We start from the raw sequence: 18,488 nt of genomic DNA, 5'->3' as shown, positions 1-18,488 counted from the left end.
TGACACCATTACCTTTTAAGTTAATGCAGGTCAAAAACATGTCTGAAATATCTTTTTTGCGAGTGTTATTATCTTAATTATCCATATGCAGACAAAAGAAGTAGCTGCAATAATATACTTTCGAGTAGCTAACGTCCCACATAACACAATAGACTAGGTAGATTTCTAATATATATATTGATGGCTTCTTGGAAATCTCAAACTTCCAGCAAAAAGAAAGTTACTCTCAAATCAACTATTCTACAGCAAAGATCCCTCAGCTTGCATCTACATGAAAGCATAAGTTCAGTCGGTACAGCATACAAGAGAAAAATTAAAGAGAACATAAAATAGATGTTGACCAAAGACGTCAATGAAATTACAGAGAATGAGGCAAACATGGAAAGACTTTTGAGTTGCATGTTATACTCTATCAAATGCCATTCTTTGAGTTATATGATTTAGAGAACCATCAACTAGCAGATAAAGCAGCAACTAGAAGACTCATGCTATGGTAATTGAACAGAAATCTAAATTCTGTGTATGATGGTGATATCGCAACAATGTTTTGAGCAACAGGACTCCTTTCCCACCGCAAAAGGAAGAGAACTTTATAGTTCTGCTTTAATTTTGGGTGTACAACATTAGAAGTTTTGAGTTGTGTTCAATTCGGATGCTAAACACTGACATCGGAGAGAATAAAAAGTACCAAATACTTTGGTCCAAGACTAAGTTCAATCACTCGTCCTTGCCAATGCAAAACCAACGCTAGAACTCAATGTTATCCACCTCACAATCCTATCTAGCACAAGGAACAGGAGCACGAGCAGCATCTTAAACCGCCAATCCAAAGACCCATGTATGCATACCACATGACAGAGGTACCAATACTGGTCTCATGCCATCACAAATGTCATCAACATCAATTAGTCTATGACGAATTATACCCACTGATTCTGTTCCGTTAAGGGTCAACTATAAGCTAGAAAAAAATGTTAGAAGTGACCTACCAAAAGCAACAAATCTATAGCTATAAAACCATATAGAGGACCCAGACACATGATTGATTTGAACATTGGGGTCTAATCCTCCGGCTCATCGAGTCCCTCAATCATATTTCTTGAGTTTAGCTATTTTGCTTTGGAGTTCATTTTCCCCACAAGCATTTAGGACCACTGGACCGCAAGCAGGTCAGAAGCTCATTGGGCATGGTTATCAAAATAAAAGAAGATATCCCACATTTTAAAATGGTCTAGAAGACTCTGTATAGCAGAATAGGTCAGATACATATGTTTAACAAGCAAGTCATCTGTATCCACTTCTAGCATTCAATTATCAAGAATTAAATAATGGAAGAAATGAATGCCACAGAACAGAAGAATCAGTGATTACCAGCATCGCAACGCTGTTTGTCAAACCAGCTTTTTGTAGACATCAAGGCATTCACTAAATCTGACTCCACTGATCTAATATTTCTATCAGGTTCATTCACATCAATGAGATAAGCATCATAGCCTGTAACAAGAGACAATTGTATTAAAAGTTCACGAGCTAATTTTGATAGTGCAGGATATTTGGGGCTGGCAGATTTCCACCAACTCAATACATCAAAGTTCTTGGTCCAAGGCACAATAGGTTCTTCCAGATAGCAGTCAAGTTCTGATTTTGGTGGCTGACTAGTTGTTTGGATGAATTTGCTGAACTCATCTAAACAGTCAAATCCAAAACTATCATCATCAAGAATTTCCATCTGTTCAAAGAGATCTTCACCCGTATCAAAATCTTCAGAACCTGAATCACTGATAGTATACTCCATTGAGGACTTGTGCACCACATAGTCATGGTGAAGGCTTCGGATGGACTCCAAGATAGACAGCAGCGGTGAATGATCATTTTCTTTATACTTCAAGAAACAGAACTCTAAGTACTTCACTTTGTAGCGTGGATCCATAATAGTAGCTAGAGCGAACACCAAATACATGATTCCTCCAATACTTGTCAAACTTTTCCAACATACTATTGGCTAAATTTCTAGTAAATTTATCTGAACTTGCAGAATCTTTCAGCAGATTAAATCGAAGATTATTAAGATTGTGGAAGTAGAGGCCTGCAGTGGGACGTTTTGCCATAAATAACACTTCTGCTGCAGTATAGACATGTCCTACAAGTTTACTTACTCCCCTAACTTTCTCCCACTCTCGGGGAGAAGGTATATGATAACCCTTATAATCATCTGTTTTCAAGTATTCTCCTTTAGCCTCCAACTCCAATGCTTCCTGTAGTTTATGAAATGTCACATTCCACACTGGTAGTGATCTGCCCCAACATACTATGTGACGAATGTCACTGATTAAACCCTCTATCATCCCAAATGCTCTTTTCACCATCGAATTGAAAATGTCTGCACAACAAGGTACACGAAACAATTGTCCGTCTGGATGGAGTCTTTTCTTCTCAAGAAGTTTGCTTTTAATGACATCAATAACCTCATCAAAGTCCAGATAGCTATGCACAGTGACAGCACATATCTTATCTTCAATACCAGAATCTGAAAGACATTGCATTGTCTCACCAACATAATGTCATATGCATCAAAAGACTTAAAGCTAATAACCCAACTTCTTAGCTTCCAGTCTTCGCTAATAAAATGAACTCTTATGCAAATGAAATCAAAACATGTTTCCTCACAATCTGAGGTAGGCCAGTAGCCAGGGTCATTGAATTTGTTATAAGTTTGCCTCTCAACTGAGAGGCTAACTCGTCCATTCAAGCTTCTCAAAATTTCTTTGACTTTTGCTTTCTCTTCCTCGTACATTCCAAGCAATACCGTGAAAGAATGGCAGATGAAGGACAAAATTTTGGATTAAGATAGGCAGTTAATTTTTTGAAGTGAGCGGCTTCTACTGACTTTGGAGATGTACCGGATTGACAGAAAAACGTTGCCATCGTACGATAAGCTGTTTCTTCATTGACAAAATGCTCCTTCCCTAAGTTACTTCTGTCCACGTTCCTCGGATTTGCATTTCTTGGTTCACAGTCATGATTTTTCCCTTTTGTTGGTATATGTGGAAAACAAAATAAAGAACCACTTAAGCCAATTTGGTTGGAGGGATTATGAAAAACTAATGCCAACACAAAGTTCTATATAAAATAATAGTGTTTGATTTGACGATTAGGAAAATAGTCTCTGAATAACTAATGCAGCTTTTGGTAGGGTGTATAAGAAGAAAAGCAATCCCTATGTTATAATTCACCAAACAATAACCATTACTATTCTCATTCACACACCAAAACTAAATCTTGGATTACTTTTCATTGCATAACTAGTATGTGAACCAAATGACCTGCTAATGTGTAGTAACAGTGGAAGACAAATAAAACAAGTAAAAGAGAAGAAGAATGGAACCAGATCTAGGAAAGAAGTCACAGAGTGTTTTCCGCTTTGCCTCGCTCATTTCCGGTTCATAAACTGCACCTGAGATGAATCACAGATAAGAAGGTTGAAGCATATAATATGATGTCAAATTTTCAGATGTAGAAACAACATCAAAATTTGTTCTTTTCTTCAATTTTCTTCTTTCAGACACTTCTGCTGTGGGATTTTATCCAAAGATCAAATATGTTTGCATGAGCAGGTAAGGTCTGAGCATACAACACACCACTGGTGGGATCACATTAGGCACTAGCTAGGCATGTTGTTGATTGTTTGTTTGACTGTGGCATGAGCATTTTCTAGTATAAATATCGGATTTCCGATATAGATTTGACATGGATATATTCAGTTTTTGAGTGTATGTTTGAAAATATTTATTCGAAGCTAGTTGGGCTTGGCTATATAAATCCTCTGTATCCATCAATCAGTTTAGAGGATTCATCATTGTTTAATTATTCAACCTAACCACAACAACTCTTATTTATTCATCTTAGACCAGCTACACTTTGCAAAGTTAACCTCAGCTAGCAGAGTAATATGCTAATATCAGCTAAAAGCTTCAAAGTTAAGGAAAATAGACGCACAAAAATTACAATCAGATGGGTTTAGCTCAAGAAAAAAACAAGTAACCCTTGCTTAGTATTTTCTTTTCTTGATTTCTTCACTTCAATTATTTTCTTGATCCGAGGTCTATCTTAAATAAACTCTTTATCCAGGTAAAGTCTCAAGCTACACAATCCTCCCCAGCCCCCCTAATAAAATTACACCGAACATGTTGTTGTTTGTACCAAACACACCCCAAGTATTATTTCATTTTATGTGTGTGAAGGAAAACACACCCTAAGCAAAAACTAGTATGGTGCACTAAAGCTCCCGTGCTATATGTAGGGTTTAGGAAATGGCCAAACGATAGGATATATTATAAGAAACTGTTTTCACAACTTGAATCTGTATATCTGTCGCATTCACGTGATGGCCCAGGAAAAAATATTACTAAAATCCTAAATTTACCCCTTTTAAGCGTAGACGGTAGAACCATAAGAAAACAGTATAAAAAGAGAGCAACAATTTATACAACTATCATAGACAAACGATGATTTTAATAGAAGAGATGAGTAAAAGATTGCAACCTTTTTTAAATATGGAGAAAGAGAGCTTTGTAGCAAGAAGTTGTGCAATGACTTTGAAGATTTAATATTACAAAATAATGTGTGTGACAGGTCCAGTTTTGCCCGGGAAAATATGACATAGCTGGGCCCCAATTAAAAAAAAGAAAAAAAATACATTTTATGCACATAGGTATAAAATTAGGGAAAATACATATAATAGACCTTAAACAAATTAGAAAAAATTACTCGAATACACTATTTATTTTACCATATTCCTTGAAATTTTCTACTATTTTAAAAAATTATAATTTTTTTTGTTTTTCTCACACTCTTTTCTATTCTTAGATAATGTATCATGATGCGATTTATTGAGATGTGATATCAGGATAGGTGTATTTTGTATCAATAAAGGTAATGTATCTAAACGAGTGTATCAACAAAGGTAATGTATCTAAACGAGTGTGTTTTGTATCAACAAAGATAATGTATCGAGACAAGTGTGTTTGTATCGATAAAAATAATGTATCAAAACATTGAGTGATGTATTTAAAATCCTTAAGGTTTAAGAAATTTTCTTTAATTGGAGAAGGATTGACTTAGAATGTAATTAACTCTTTAACACTACGAAATTTGTATAATTTTCACTAAAAATAAACTAACTACTGATTTTATTTTATTTTACATTAAAGACCCATTGAGCCACTTCATTGGGGAAAAAAATTTGGAAAAATTATTTGGAGGAGTGTCTTTTAACAAATACTTACGGATTTTAGCGATATTTTTTTATTTATTACCGTCTATAGTAATATTATGTTAAATTTGTAATATGTATTAAAAGTGAATTAAGTATGCAATAATATGTATTATAATTGTTTTTAAAAAATATATTATGTTTATTTAGTAAGAAGTTGACACATTGTATTATATATGTATTAAAATGTGTGATATCCATCAATAAAACTTATATTATCTGTGAATAATAATTTGTCCTTTGTAATATAAATTAAAAATGTATTATATATGTATTAAAAATGATCAATTGAAAAAAAAAAATATTATTGCTATAAGCGATATATAGAACGTTTTCACTCCAATAAAATTTGTTCACAAATAGGATCAGCCCATATAGCCAAAAACTGAAGTATCAGATTAAAGTTTGTAATAGAAAATTTTGACTTAAGGTCTCCTGCAAATGCTTCCAGTTTGGAAAGCTTTAATGTGATTTTGTCTATTTATCAACTTGAATAGAAGAGAAAATCAATTTTCCGCTAAAATTTTAGGTACTGAATATGAAAAATATGGGTTAACACTGACCTGACCCATAAAAGTGGATTAATATAATCCCAATACACCTAATTTTCAAATGAAACATACAAAAGCTTCATAAGAACCAAGCATGCATCCACAACATTTGATAAGCCACAAATTCGAACAGTATATCAAAAAACTACTTTTTTAAGATAACATTTCTAGTGCTTTGACATAATCACTTCTGTCATGTCAAGCAAACTCTTTGTAAGTAATCACAAATTTCTTTAGCAAGTCCTGATAAATATGGGGAGACACAGCCTGCTGATATAATCCCAACAAAAGATAATGTTATCAAAAACTTAACCATGTTTACCATTTTAAGAAAAAACAATGTATGAAAGGCAAGTTTCTAAAATGGAAAAAGGTCAAAAACCCGCTTTAACTATCTGAAATACCTCATATTTACCCTTGAACTATATTTCAGCTCAAAACTATCATTTTCGTCAAACTATTGAATTAAAAGTGCCCTAATTATTTATGAAAGTTGTTAAATGTCATGTGGATGTCACTGCCACATAGACGGTACAGAAAATGATCAAAAATACCCTTAAACTATCTAAAATACCTCATATTTATCCTTAAACTATATATTGGCTCAAAACTACCATTCTCGTCAAACTATTGAATCAAAAGTACCCTTCTTATCAACGGAAGTTGTTAAGGCCTCATTTGTTTACATTAAGATTAAAGGGTCTGAATCTGAATACACATTTGAACATTAATATTTGCATTAAGATTTGGGTGTTTTGATCTGAATATTAAAATGTGGTCTCTTAATCTATACTCTAAATAATTAATGTTTTTTGTTTTCAATATATGAATGTGCAAGTGAAATTGAACATTATATTAATAAAATATTAGAAATTTTTCATTCAACAAAATATATCACTTTTGATTAAAAAAAAGGTTTTAAAATTTTTAATAATCATGATTTGGAGCACTATTTTTTCATTAAAGAACCTTGATAAGCAACAATGCACCAAAAATATTATTGCAACCAATATTCTTGACACGCGTCAATATAAGAAAATTATTAATATAAAAAAAATACTTGGAAGGATTTATGAAAACTTACTAGTTCAAGAAGGAAAAATGGTGTTTGATTGAGAAAAGAGAGAAAGAAAGTTTTTAGTTATAAGATAAAAAGGCACGCCCAAAGCAGAAAAGCGATGATTCATTATTTCGATAATTTATAAAATTAGTTTGAATGTTGTTAAGAGTCTCCTACAAATCTGATTCGTTTAGACCTCTTCAGACCAATTAAGAGATCTTTTAAAAAATAAAACAAATGGACTTAATGGGCTGAATCTGAATTCAGACCTTAAAAACAGACTTACTTAATGAGCTGAATCTGAATAATTAAGATTTAAACCTACATTAAGTGCAAACAAACGACACCTAAATGTCATGTGGATGTCACATTGCATGCCAATAGGGTTCAACTGCCACATAGATCCTTTTCCTTTTAGTATATATGACAATGGAACACTATTGACTGATATTCATGTGACAATTCGTAAGTGAGATTTTCATCATATCTATGCAATACAATATCTTCCACTTTTCTTTCCGAAACAAAACTAATATCCATCTGCTAATTTCCAAGTAATAGTTAGATGGACTTGTATAGTATTCATATGAATCGAGATGAAATTTCCAATTTTGGAACAAGTACAACGAGCTAAAACGTGATCCACAAACGATATGAGTTTTGTTGCTGTTTTATAATCGAAGTTAGAGAAAATGAAGCTATAAATTGAAACCAGAGATAACGCCACTTTTTTTTTAATAGAAGAGACGATGTAATTACATCTTTGGTTAGCAATATATACAATACATATGCATAATATACAATTATCTAACCAATATACATATACAATTCACCTTTCTCCCACTCTTTCCCCCCCCCCCTCTCTCTCTCTCCTCTCTCCTCTCTCTCCCAGTCAGGCTCGCCTCTCTTCTCCATATAACATGTAGCTACAAATTATAATTATCAAACTATAGCTATGGAGAGTAATTAACTATTTTTAAGTGGCTATATGTGAAAGTTTCCCTTTATTTAATTTTATATTAGATAATCAATAATAGTGTAAAATACACAAATCATGTATTAGTATTGACATTGCTTAAAGTGCATTAAGCATGTTGTAGTCCTGAAATCCAAATATTCATTTACTTTGGAATTAAAAATATTTTCATCTTGTTATCACATAAATTTATTTTATATTGAAAATTTATAAAAAAAAATTATGATATAATAATACTAAATGAAGCATGTTTAACATTTTCATCTAAAAAAAAAGTAAAATATCTTCTCTATATTGAATTCTAAAGTAAAGTACTATTTATTCATGAAAATATGAGTAAACTAATATTTTATCAGACCCACTTTTATTCATATCAAATATGGACGGATTAATTGATTACTCATTTTATATTTATCCATTTTCAATCCGCCCACATTTGACGTAACCCCCCTCCCCCACATTTGCCACCTCTAGTCACTACTAAAGCCCCATATTTAGTATGAAACCGATAGTTTCAAAGGAGAAAAGGTTTTGGGCCTTGTTTTCTTTGGGTCACTTGATTTGGTTTGTCTTACTTTTCGGGTGAGATAAATTCAACAACTTACTTGAATCACACTAGTTTAGAAGTTAATTAATTATACATATTCTATTTTATAATATTATGTATTTTATTAGATTTTGATGCCTCCACTTACATGTAACTCAGATATATAGGGTCAAATTTAGGTGTTATGTAATCTAAATACATTGTATCAAAGTAGATTCACATGTATCTGGGTACCTAGCAATTCTCGCTCACCTCTTTTCCATGTATCAAATATCTAAGATACATGTGAATCATGTATCTACTATAATTTTTATATATCTAGGATACATACAAATTTCGCCTATATCTCTCCCTATTTTGTGTATCTAATGTTGAAGTTGATAAGAGATAAGATTATGAAGGAGTTAGTTATAGTTAGTTAGCTTTCCGTTATAGTTAACAACCTTGTTTAGTTAGTTAATTTTCTGTTAAGTGTTAGTTATTTTTCCTTCAATCTTCAATTGTATAAGTATGACTACTACATGTAGTTCATCACACTTTTTTTCTTCTCTTTCAATCTGAGAAATGGTTCTCTCCATCCTCAGCTTTACATTCAGTTGCAGCCACCATTAATGGAGGTTTATCACAATTTTAAGCTTCAACATGGTATCAGAGCACTCGTTCGATCACTTTCGCTTGTTTTCGTCTCTGTTCAAGCTGTGAAGATCTCGAACCTCTCTGTTTGTCTTCCATCTCTGTTCCTCTTGTGAAGATTGAATCTATCGAGTTTACTTGTGTTCATTCTGTTTTTCTGCTGTTTTCTGTTGCATTCTTACACATTTTCATCCCTTCTTTTGATTGATTTTTGTTGCACTACAATGGTAGAAGTAACTAATCTGGAAGTAACTAAGGGAATTGAGATAGGAAGTGTGCTGTATCTGCATCCATCAGAAAATCCAGGTGCACCTCTTGTACCAGTTGTTTTCGATGGAATTGGTTATCGAACCTGGAAGAGAGGCATGATCAGGTCTTTATCAGTTAAAAATAAATTGGGGTTCATTAATGAAGATTCTAAGAAACCACTTCCTACAGATCCAAACTACAAACAATGGGAGAGGTGTGATAATATGGTTACGTCTTGGATTTTAAACTCATTAAGTCGAGATATCGCTGATAGTGTAGCATATGTTGATAGTGCCTTGGAATTATGGACTGATTTGGAGGATCGTTATGATCAAACCAATGGTGCCAAGTTATATCAAATTCAAAAGGAAATCAATGATCTCATTCAAGGAGTTATGGATGTCACAACTTACTACACCAAGATGAAGAAACTTTGGGAAGAACTGAGTGGTTTATGCATCAAAACTCACTGCAATTGTATATGTAGCTTGGAGCAAAGGATATGATGCACAAGGTTGAACAGGATAGACGATTAATTCAGTTTCTTATGGGTCTTAATGAGGTCTATACAACAATTAGAGGGAACATTTTGATGATGAATCCAATGCCATCTGTAGCACAAGCTTTTGCCCTGTTGATACAAGAGGAGAAACAAAGAGAGTTTAAGACAAACAATCAATCCTTTGCTGAGACTAGTTCTTTTGTGGCTACTTCTTCAAGTACTTCAGGCACTTCTGGTAATCCAAAAGGCCAGAATTTCCAGTTGAATTACTCATCTACTTCTTCAAATTATAGAAGGAGACCATATTGTGAACACTGCAGGAGACCAGGACATTTTAAAGCAAAATGTTATCAGTTGCATAGATATCCACAGAAACAATAACAAAGGGAAAGATGTAGCAGCTAATTCTACAATGTCATGTGATTCTAATGTGGAACAAGGTTTTAACTCTGGGAGTAAAGCCACCAGCCAAGATATTGGCATCTCAAAGGAACAGTATGGACAACTTGCCTACCTGCTTCAACAATTTCAGGCAGAAAATTCAAGTAACATGCGAGCAACAAATCCTGTTGTGAATTTTGCAGGTATCATTACATGCACTTCATCTATAGCTTTTGACAAACTTTCATGTGAATGTTATAAGGCTAAAACTGACTTGTGGATCTTAGACTCAGGTGCATCACACCATATGACCTTTAACAAACAACATCTCACCAACATTCTACCCTTACCTGAACCTGTTTTAGTCAGATTACCAAATGGCTATAAAGTCAAAGTCACAGAAGTTGAAAATGTGCAAATAACTTCACAGATCACATTGTACAATGTCTTGTTCATTCCTTCTTTCAAATACAACTTAATATCAATTAATTCTTTAACTCTACATCTTAAATGTGTTGTTTCTTTCTCTAACACATCTTGTCTGTTGCAGGCCCCTTCACTGAAGAGGCCTCTGGAAATTGGTAAAGCTCATGATGGCTTGTATCTTCTTTGTTCAGATTGTTTACAAAAGAGCAAGAATTCCATTTCATCTACCACATGTCTTTCACTTCATAGAACTGATAGGTTACATAGTCAGTGTATTTCTCATTCATGTTTGCCTCATCAAAATGTTTCTGTATTGAACAGTTCATCTAATGATAAGAAAACTGTTTCGGTTGATAGAAATGTTGTCATCCCTGGTGATAGTGCAGACTTGTTGTGGCATTATAGACTTGGTCATGTTCCTTTTGTTAAAATGAAGAGTATATCCTTCATACCTATGAATTTTTCACACAAACAACCTTTCATTTGTCCAATCTGCCCAATGGCAAGACAAATAAGACTACCTTTTCCACAGAACACTAGTAGAAGCACTGCCATTTTTGACTTAGTCCATGTTGATTTATGGGGGCCATATCAAACACCCACACATGACAATTTTAGATTTTTCCTTACTAGATGATTTCAGTAGGTCTACTTGGACACATTTGTTGAGTCATAAAAGTAATGCCTTACGTGTTATTAAAACATTCACTAATATAGTTGAAAATTAGTTCAAAACTACCATTAAGGTGATTAGATCTGATAATGGACTTGAGTTTACCAATGCTAAGTCTATCCAATTTTTTCAATCTAAAGGCATTGTTCACCAAAAATCCTGTCCATACACACCTGAACAAAATGGTGTGGTAGAAAGAAAACATAAGTATATTCTTGAAACAGCCAGGACACTTCTTTTCCAGTCCAAACTTCCTACAAAGTATTGGGGAGAATGCATTTTAACAACTACCTATATCATTAATAGACTTCCATCTGCACCATTGAACAACAAATGTCCAATGAAGTTTTGCATGGTTTAAAACCTTTTTACTCACATTTAAGAAGTTTTGGTTGCTTGTGTTATCCAACCTTCCCTAAAGTACAAAGACAAAGTTTGATCCTAGAACTTCTCCACATATATTTGTGGGATATCCATCTGATATAAAAGGATACAAGGTCATGAGTCTAACCACTAAAAGATTGTATGTCTCCAGGGATGTCATTTTTCATGAGAACATTTTCCCTTTTGCAATGAATAAAGATCCTACTTTCTTTCCTTTTTCTTCTCCTACTCATTGTTCTACTGATCAATATGATTATACTACTTCTAATCCATCATTTGACTCTAATGTACAGTGTGATTCTGAGATGTCAAATGACACAAATCCTCCTTCATCTCCTGATTTTTCTAGTCCACAATCTGTTCCCTCAACTTCAACATCACCTTGTCAACCTGATATAGCAACCAGAAAATCTCATAGAACTCACAAATTGCCCACATACCTGTCAGATTATGTTCACTTTATACCCATTTCACAATCTACAGAAAATCACACATTAACTCCTACCTCATTGACTGCATGTTTTTCTTCTAAACACCATATATCTTCTATAGAATTGGATCCAAAAAGTCAAGTTTTTGCTTTAAATATTACTCATGACTGTGAGCCATCTAGCTATGCAGAAGCTGCTCTTGATCCTGCATGGCAAACAGCAATGACTCAGGAATTTGCTGCCTTACATGATAATAATACTTGGTCCCTTACTCCTTTACCTAATGGCAAGAAAACTATTGGTTGTCGATGGGTGTATAAAATCAAACACAAGGCTGATGGAAGTGTGGAAAAATACAAGGCAAGACTAGTGGTTAAAGGGTACACTCAACATCTTGGCATAGACTATACAGAAACCTTTTCCCCAGTTGTTAAGATGACAACTGTCAGATCCTTGATTGCCATAGCCACAAAGAAACAATGGAATATTTACCAACTTGATGTCAATAATGCTTTCCTCCATGGAGATTTGAATGAAGAAGTCTATATGGATGTACCTCCTGGTCTTGCTGTATCACAAACAGGGCTAGTATGTAAACTAAACAAGTCCTTATATGGTCTAAAACAAGCGAGCAGACAATGGTATGAAAAGCTAATTGCAGCTTTGAGTTCAAGGGGCTATACTCATTCCTTATATGATTATTCATTGTTCTATAGGAAAAGGGGTTCTTCTACTGTGTTTTTGGGTGTTTATGTAGATGATATAATCCTCACAGGAACAGACTCTGAAGAAATTGTTAGTCTCAAAAATTTTCTTCATGATCAGTTCAAAATCAAGGATCTTGGTAGACTGCATTATTTCTTGGGACTGGAAATTTTATATAAAGATGATGGAGTTATCATATCCCAGAGGAAATTTGTTCATGATCTTCTCAAGGAATTCCATTGTGATAATCTGACTTCCATGACTTCACCAGTGGATCCTAATGCCAAACTCAAAGCTCATGAGGGCAAGTTATTAAGTGATCCTACTTTGTATAGGAAGATGGTAGGGAAACTGAATTTTCTCACTCACACCAGACTTGATATTGAATATGGAGTTCAATATTTAAGTCAGTATATGCAAGATCCCAGAGAACCTCATCTTCAAGCTGCATTTCACATGTTGAGATACCTCAAAAATGATCCTACTCTTGGCATCTTTATGTCATCTTCTGCTGATTTTGAGGTTCAGGCTTTTTGTGACTCAGATTGGGCATCATGCCCTGACTCTAGAAAATCTGTTAGTGGTTACATTGTCCTGCTGGGGAATAGTCCAATTAGCTGGAAATCTAAGAAGCAGGAGACCATTTCATTATCCTCTGCAGAAGCTGAGTACAGATCATTGCGAAAAGTGGTTGGAGAACTAGTTTGGTTGCAGAGATTGTTCACTGAATTGATTGTTCCTCCTACTGGTCCTTTTCCAATATATTGTGATAGTCAGGCTGCACTGCATATAGCCAAGAATCCAGTTTTTCACGAGCGAACCAAACACATAGAAGTTGATTGTCGTTTTGTGAGGTCCAAACTTCATGAAGGTCTAATTTCATTACATCACATTGGCACAATCAATCAATTGGCAGATATACTCACAAAGGCTCTCACAGGAATCAAACATTCTGCTATGATGGACAAGTTGGTTGTGTTTACTACATCTCCAACTTGAGGGGGGGTGTTGAAGTTGATAAGAGATAAGATTATGAAGGAGTTAGTTATAGTTAGTTAGCTTTCCGTTATAGTTAACAGCCTTGTTTAGTTAGTTAATTTTCTGTTAAGTGTTGGTTATTTTTCCTTCAATCTTCAATTGTATAAGTATGACTACTACATGTAGTTCATCACACTTTTTTTCTTCTCTTTCAATCTGAGAAATGGTTCTCTCCATCCTCAGCTTTACATTCAGTTGCAGCCACCATTAATGGTGGTTTATCACAACTTTAAGCTTCAACATCTAATAGCAGAAATACATATATTTAAGTGTAAGATACGTATAAAAAATTTAATATCTAGATTTTTTCAACAAAATATCATTGATCTATAGAAAATATAATTAAAAATGTTCTCTATCTGGCTTTTAGTCCAGAATACTCCTGAAAAATTCAACGGGCAACTATTTAATTAGCTGTCCCCATTTTCTTAAAAAATATACCATTATATTAATATAAGTGAATGTTTACCTAATCAAAATCATTTTAAATTGATTAGTATTGAATTAATGTAATTTAATGAGAAGTATATCTCACTTCTTATGACTTATGAGTGAGCGATTTTTTTAAATTACATGACATAGCTAAATATACCATATGACCAGGGATGAATTTACTGTTGTGCATGTGAACGAATAATTTTTTTTGTCAAATTTAGATATTTTATGTACATATTTATTAAGATTGATTTAATTTTATGTGTTTGACACTCAAGTTCATAAATTATTGATTGATGCATTGACTGGATATATATATTCATTCAAAGAAACTGAGATTAATTCTCAGTTAATTTATTTTTCCTCACCTTTTATTAAAGAGCAACTTTCACATATAACAAATATAAAAATTATATTTATATGCTATAATTATAGTTTGCATAATTACGCTCAAACAAACATAAATATGTATATCTCATTATTTATATACAAAAGAAAGCCATATATAATCTGTTTTTGTTTTGATACACATATACAAAAGATTTTTATATATATATATATATATATACACACACACACACAAAAGAAAGCCATATATAATCTGTTTTTGTTTTGATACACATATACAAAAGATAGATTATATAATTTGTTTCTGTATAAAGCGAAAAAGAGAGAAAGACAAAAGAAAATTGCGCAGGAGAAGATCGTATTTGTATAATTGTAAGTGTATAAAACGAAAAATAAATGCATTTTTATTTGTATATATAATTTTTTTTCACTTTATACCAACATAAACACAATGTATACATTTATGTTTGTATAAAATGAGAGTGACAAGCGAGATGTGGGAGAGAGAAACGAAAATATATGTATATATACAATTTTATCTTGCTTATACAAATATAAACACATTTTATATATTTGTATCTGTATAAAAACGAGAATGGCGAGGAAGGCTGCCAACGAGAACGAAAGTGGCGAGCAAAATTCACTATGAAAGAGGCGAAATGATAATAATTCGCTATGTGATATAATTAAATCAAACTATATTTATGACATTTAATATGAATTAATAATTTACTATCGTATACAATTTTCTCGAACGTTACATAGGATAGGTGGGAGTAATTCCCACTTGATGTGCATAAATAAGGTCAATACAAAATTGGAAAACCAAAGTCCCTAGGGAAAGGGCAAGGATGTGTCATTTTCCACATTCTATCCCCTCACATGGATCCACCAAACAAGACACAAAAGTAGTGAGTTTACACGAATTCATGTGTAAAGTTTCCAATTTTCCTACTTGTAGGGAATTATTAGGGACATAATGAAGTGGATTTCTTAAGCATCCTTTTCTCCACATAGTGTTATATTTACCTAGAGCATTGTTTTGTATTTTAAACCTTTCAAAGTCCAAAAGGTTCTAATTATTTTCAATTATAGCTTAATCTTTTAATATGATTGGTTACACCTGTTTGTAATAAATTTTAAAATGGTAGGTGAAAAAATATAATTTTATTCATAAATATAGAGAATACAAGTATGTTTTTCCTTTGATTCTTCACTCTTATAAGATTTATTATTCATGATACAAGGATTGTCAGTGGCGTATCTTACGAAATTATTTGTTTTGATCTCTTGGTAAATATTTCATATATTTGCGGGATATTCAAATGTTGAATATAATACCCTTTATACATACATGAATCAGATTTTTGAATTGAGTAGCCTCCAAAAAATTCAATTGAACACGTAGAGTTTCAACTCAAATTGAACAAACTTCCACAAAATCTCAGTGTTTACAAGACCCTTCACCCATGAATGAGTAGCAAACATCAGTGGAATGATAGAAGTTCTTTCACAACTAATTAGAGTTTAAAAAATAAAATTATCTTTATGATAAAAAAAAAAATTGAATATTAATTGAAGCTATTTTAGTAGTTTTACGATTTATGAAAATATGCACAATACGAAAATTTCCTATCACATATCCAAGCAAAACTTCAATTTCACTTCATAATTTTATATTATAATATGATATTGCATTATCAAGCGGCTTTAAAATATGATATTAAAATGTAAATTCAAATTAATCGAATCGCAAAGGATAAGTTTATTGTGGGAAGGAAACCAAAATTTAAATGTGGTACTCGTAATGATGGATGGGTCGAGAGCGACAATTTGAGAACTTCCTCCCTTTCTCCTGCCGCATATCCTGGCCCCTATTTTTCTTTTAAAAAGAAAGAAAAAAAAATAAAAAGTTAGTATCGAAGCCTTCTTACTTGGTTGATGCTATTTTATAAGATAATTTTAAGTTTGTGGGTTCAAATTTTTATAAAAATTTGAATTAATAATAAATTTTAAAATTTGAGATATTTAAATGGTGATTTTTGAAAGTTGGTATTAGAGTCTTCTTACTTTGATCGGTGTTATTTCAAATCGTGATTTCAATTTTAAAATTTTTAAAATTTAAATTTTCGTTAATCATAAATTTTAACGAAGGAGTTTACAATTTTAAATTTTTAAAATTGAGATTTTTGGAATTTCAAAGTTATAACGTATCAAAGATTATCAAGTTTTCACAAAAAAATTATAAATTATTTTAAGCAACCAACATACTAAAAGATTTACATAATTACTAACCTCATTTAATTAAGTCAATAAATGTGGGGTCATTTTTTAATCAAATAATTTACTTAGGATTAGTAAATTACAAGTACATAGAACTAATAATTAAATGGGCGCCTCTATCACTATTTAACTACTTTTAGTTGAGACTTTTTCTTGAGGAGCCTCTAATTATATAAAATATAGGTGAAATTTGAAAATAGATGTGTCCTATCATTTTGACTCGAGTAAATAATTTAGCATGAAGAGTTGAAAAAATCCAACGATTTCAAATCAAGATATTTTATTTTAAACATAATAATACTAACAATTCATTTAATAAAATTATTGAACAGGATTTGAATTGTGAAAATCGTCTTTCATACATACATACATATATATATAATATATAATGTGGTCTGACCTTTTTTCCAGCTTCATTTCAAAAGGTGACTAGTGCAAGTTTATTGTGGAAAGGGAACAATATTTCTAAGTATGAATGTATTCTATAGCAATATATCCTATAGTTGCATTGAATAAACTTTACTAATATATACTGCCATTACAATTTTTTTTATGTTACGTTCAAATTATAGTACTATTTAGAAGCATCTTTTACCTTTATTAAAAAAAATACAAAAAAGGACTTAAAAATACCTTTAAAACATTTATCTTATTAAAGTCCTTCTTCATATATTTTTTAGAATGTTGATGATGAAAAAAACATAAAACGCCCACCGTGGGGCTCGAACCCACGACCACAAGGTTAAGAGCCTTGCGCTCTACCAACTGAGCTAGACGGGCTTCCATGATAAAGTATTACTTTCAAAATATATAACAAATATAAAGACTGATGTTTGGATTAATTACAAGAAACATAGTCACAGAGAAATTCTAATTTGGCTAAGATAAAATTCATTTGATTTGTCTAGGTATACGAGTGACATATTTTCTTTTACTACTTTACCTGTCAAATAATGATTCGTAATTATAAAAAAATATATAACATACACAATGTAGGTCTATAAATCGAGTTCAAGGAGGGTGAATGTACACAAATTTGTTTCATATGCTTCCAAAATCATTAAAAAAAATATTAGTATAAAGTGAATTACGTTTTGTATACAAAGTATGAAACTTTTGATTAAGCTAATGTTTAACTATAAATTTTAGATTAAATTTAGATAATTAATTAGTGTTCAAATATTTGTTTGGCCATCAAATTTGATCTTAGACTAGTTTTTGCACTTGTGCTCACAAAATTCAATTTTCTTTCAAATAAAAACATGTGTCTAAACATAAACAATTATATGATATAACAATTGCTACACGAAATTATTATAAATAAATGGCTGAAATTAAATGAAGGTATAAAAAGAAAAAACAAATTGAGTGGAGTGGCTCATGGAACTTTGAGATTTGTGAAAGAGAAAGAAAGGAAGAGGCTCCCATTCAATAATTGTAGTTGTACTATATTTGAGGTTTTCGAATTCTTCCACTAAGTTTTGTCACACATCACACTTCCATCATCTTATTTACAACTAGTAAATTTTTTGGTAAATTAACTTTTCAAAATGAACATACATGATTTTTTTAATGGGGCCAATATTATTGCTCA

At 32.2% G+C, this 18,488-nt stretch overlaps 1 protein-coding gene and 1 non-coding gene across 3 annotated transcripts; both read right to left on the bottom strand.

The window, feature by feature from the left end:
* Nucleotides 1-39: 39 nt before the first annotated feature.
* Nucleotides 40-4,080, bottom strand: LOC104648983 (zinc finger BED domain-containing protein DAYSLEEPER-like). 2 transcript variants are annotated; one of them, XM_069288215.1, is made up of 3 exons: nucleotides 3,386-4,080; nucleotides 1,372-3,029; nucleotides 40-267 (listed from the first exon to the last, which is right to left on the bottom strand). In XM_069288215.1, exons 2-3 carry the CDS (start codon nucleotides 1,958-1,960, stop codon nucleotides 257-259), a joined length of 600 nt encoding a protein of 199 aa, XP_069144316.1. In that variant the 5' UTR covers nucleotides 1,961-3,029; nucleotides 3,386-4,080; the 3' UTR covers nucleotides 40-256. The 2 variants fall into 2 exon arrangements, with proteins under 2 accessions (XP_069144316.1, XP_025888150.1); XM_026032365.2 differs by having other exon boundaries at nucleotides 136-267; nucleotides 1,372-3,780.
* Nucleotides 4,081-17,601: 13,521 nt separating this feature from the next.
* TRNAK-CUU (transfer RNA lysine (anticodon CUU)) lies at nucleotides 17,602-17,674 on the bottom strand. Its single transcript has one exon. It is a non-coding gene; the product is annotated as a tRNA-Lys (tRNA).
* Nucleotides 17,675-18,488: the final 814 nt, after the last annotated feature.

Source organism: Solanum lycopersicum, chromosome 8 (genome assembly GCF_036512215.1).
Source record: "Solanum lycopersicum chromosome 8, SLM_r2.1".
NCBI lineage: Eukaryota > Viridiplantae > Streptophyta > Magnoliopsida > Solanales > Solanaceae > Solanum > Solanum lycopersicum.
The sequence above is the reverse complement of the archived record's forward strand: the minus strand, read 5'-3'. Positions and strand labels throughout refer to the sequence as shown.

Bases quoted from the DNA above. Each gene is read 5' to 3' on its own strand.
- LOC104648983 (XM_069288215.1), bottom strand. From the start codon at position 1,960: ATGTATTTGGTGTTCGCTCTAGCTACTATTATGGATCCACGCTACAAA.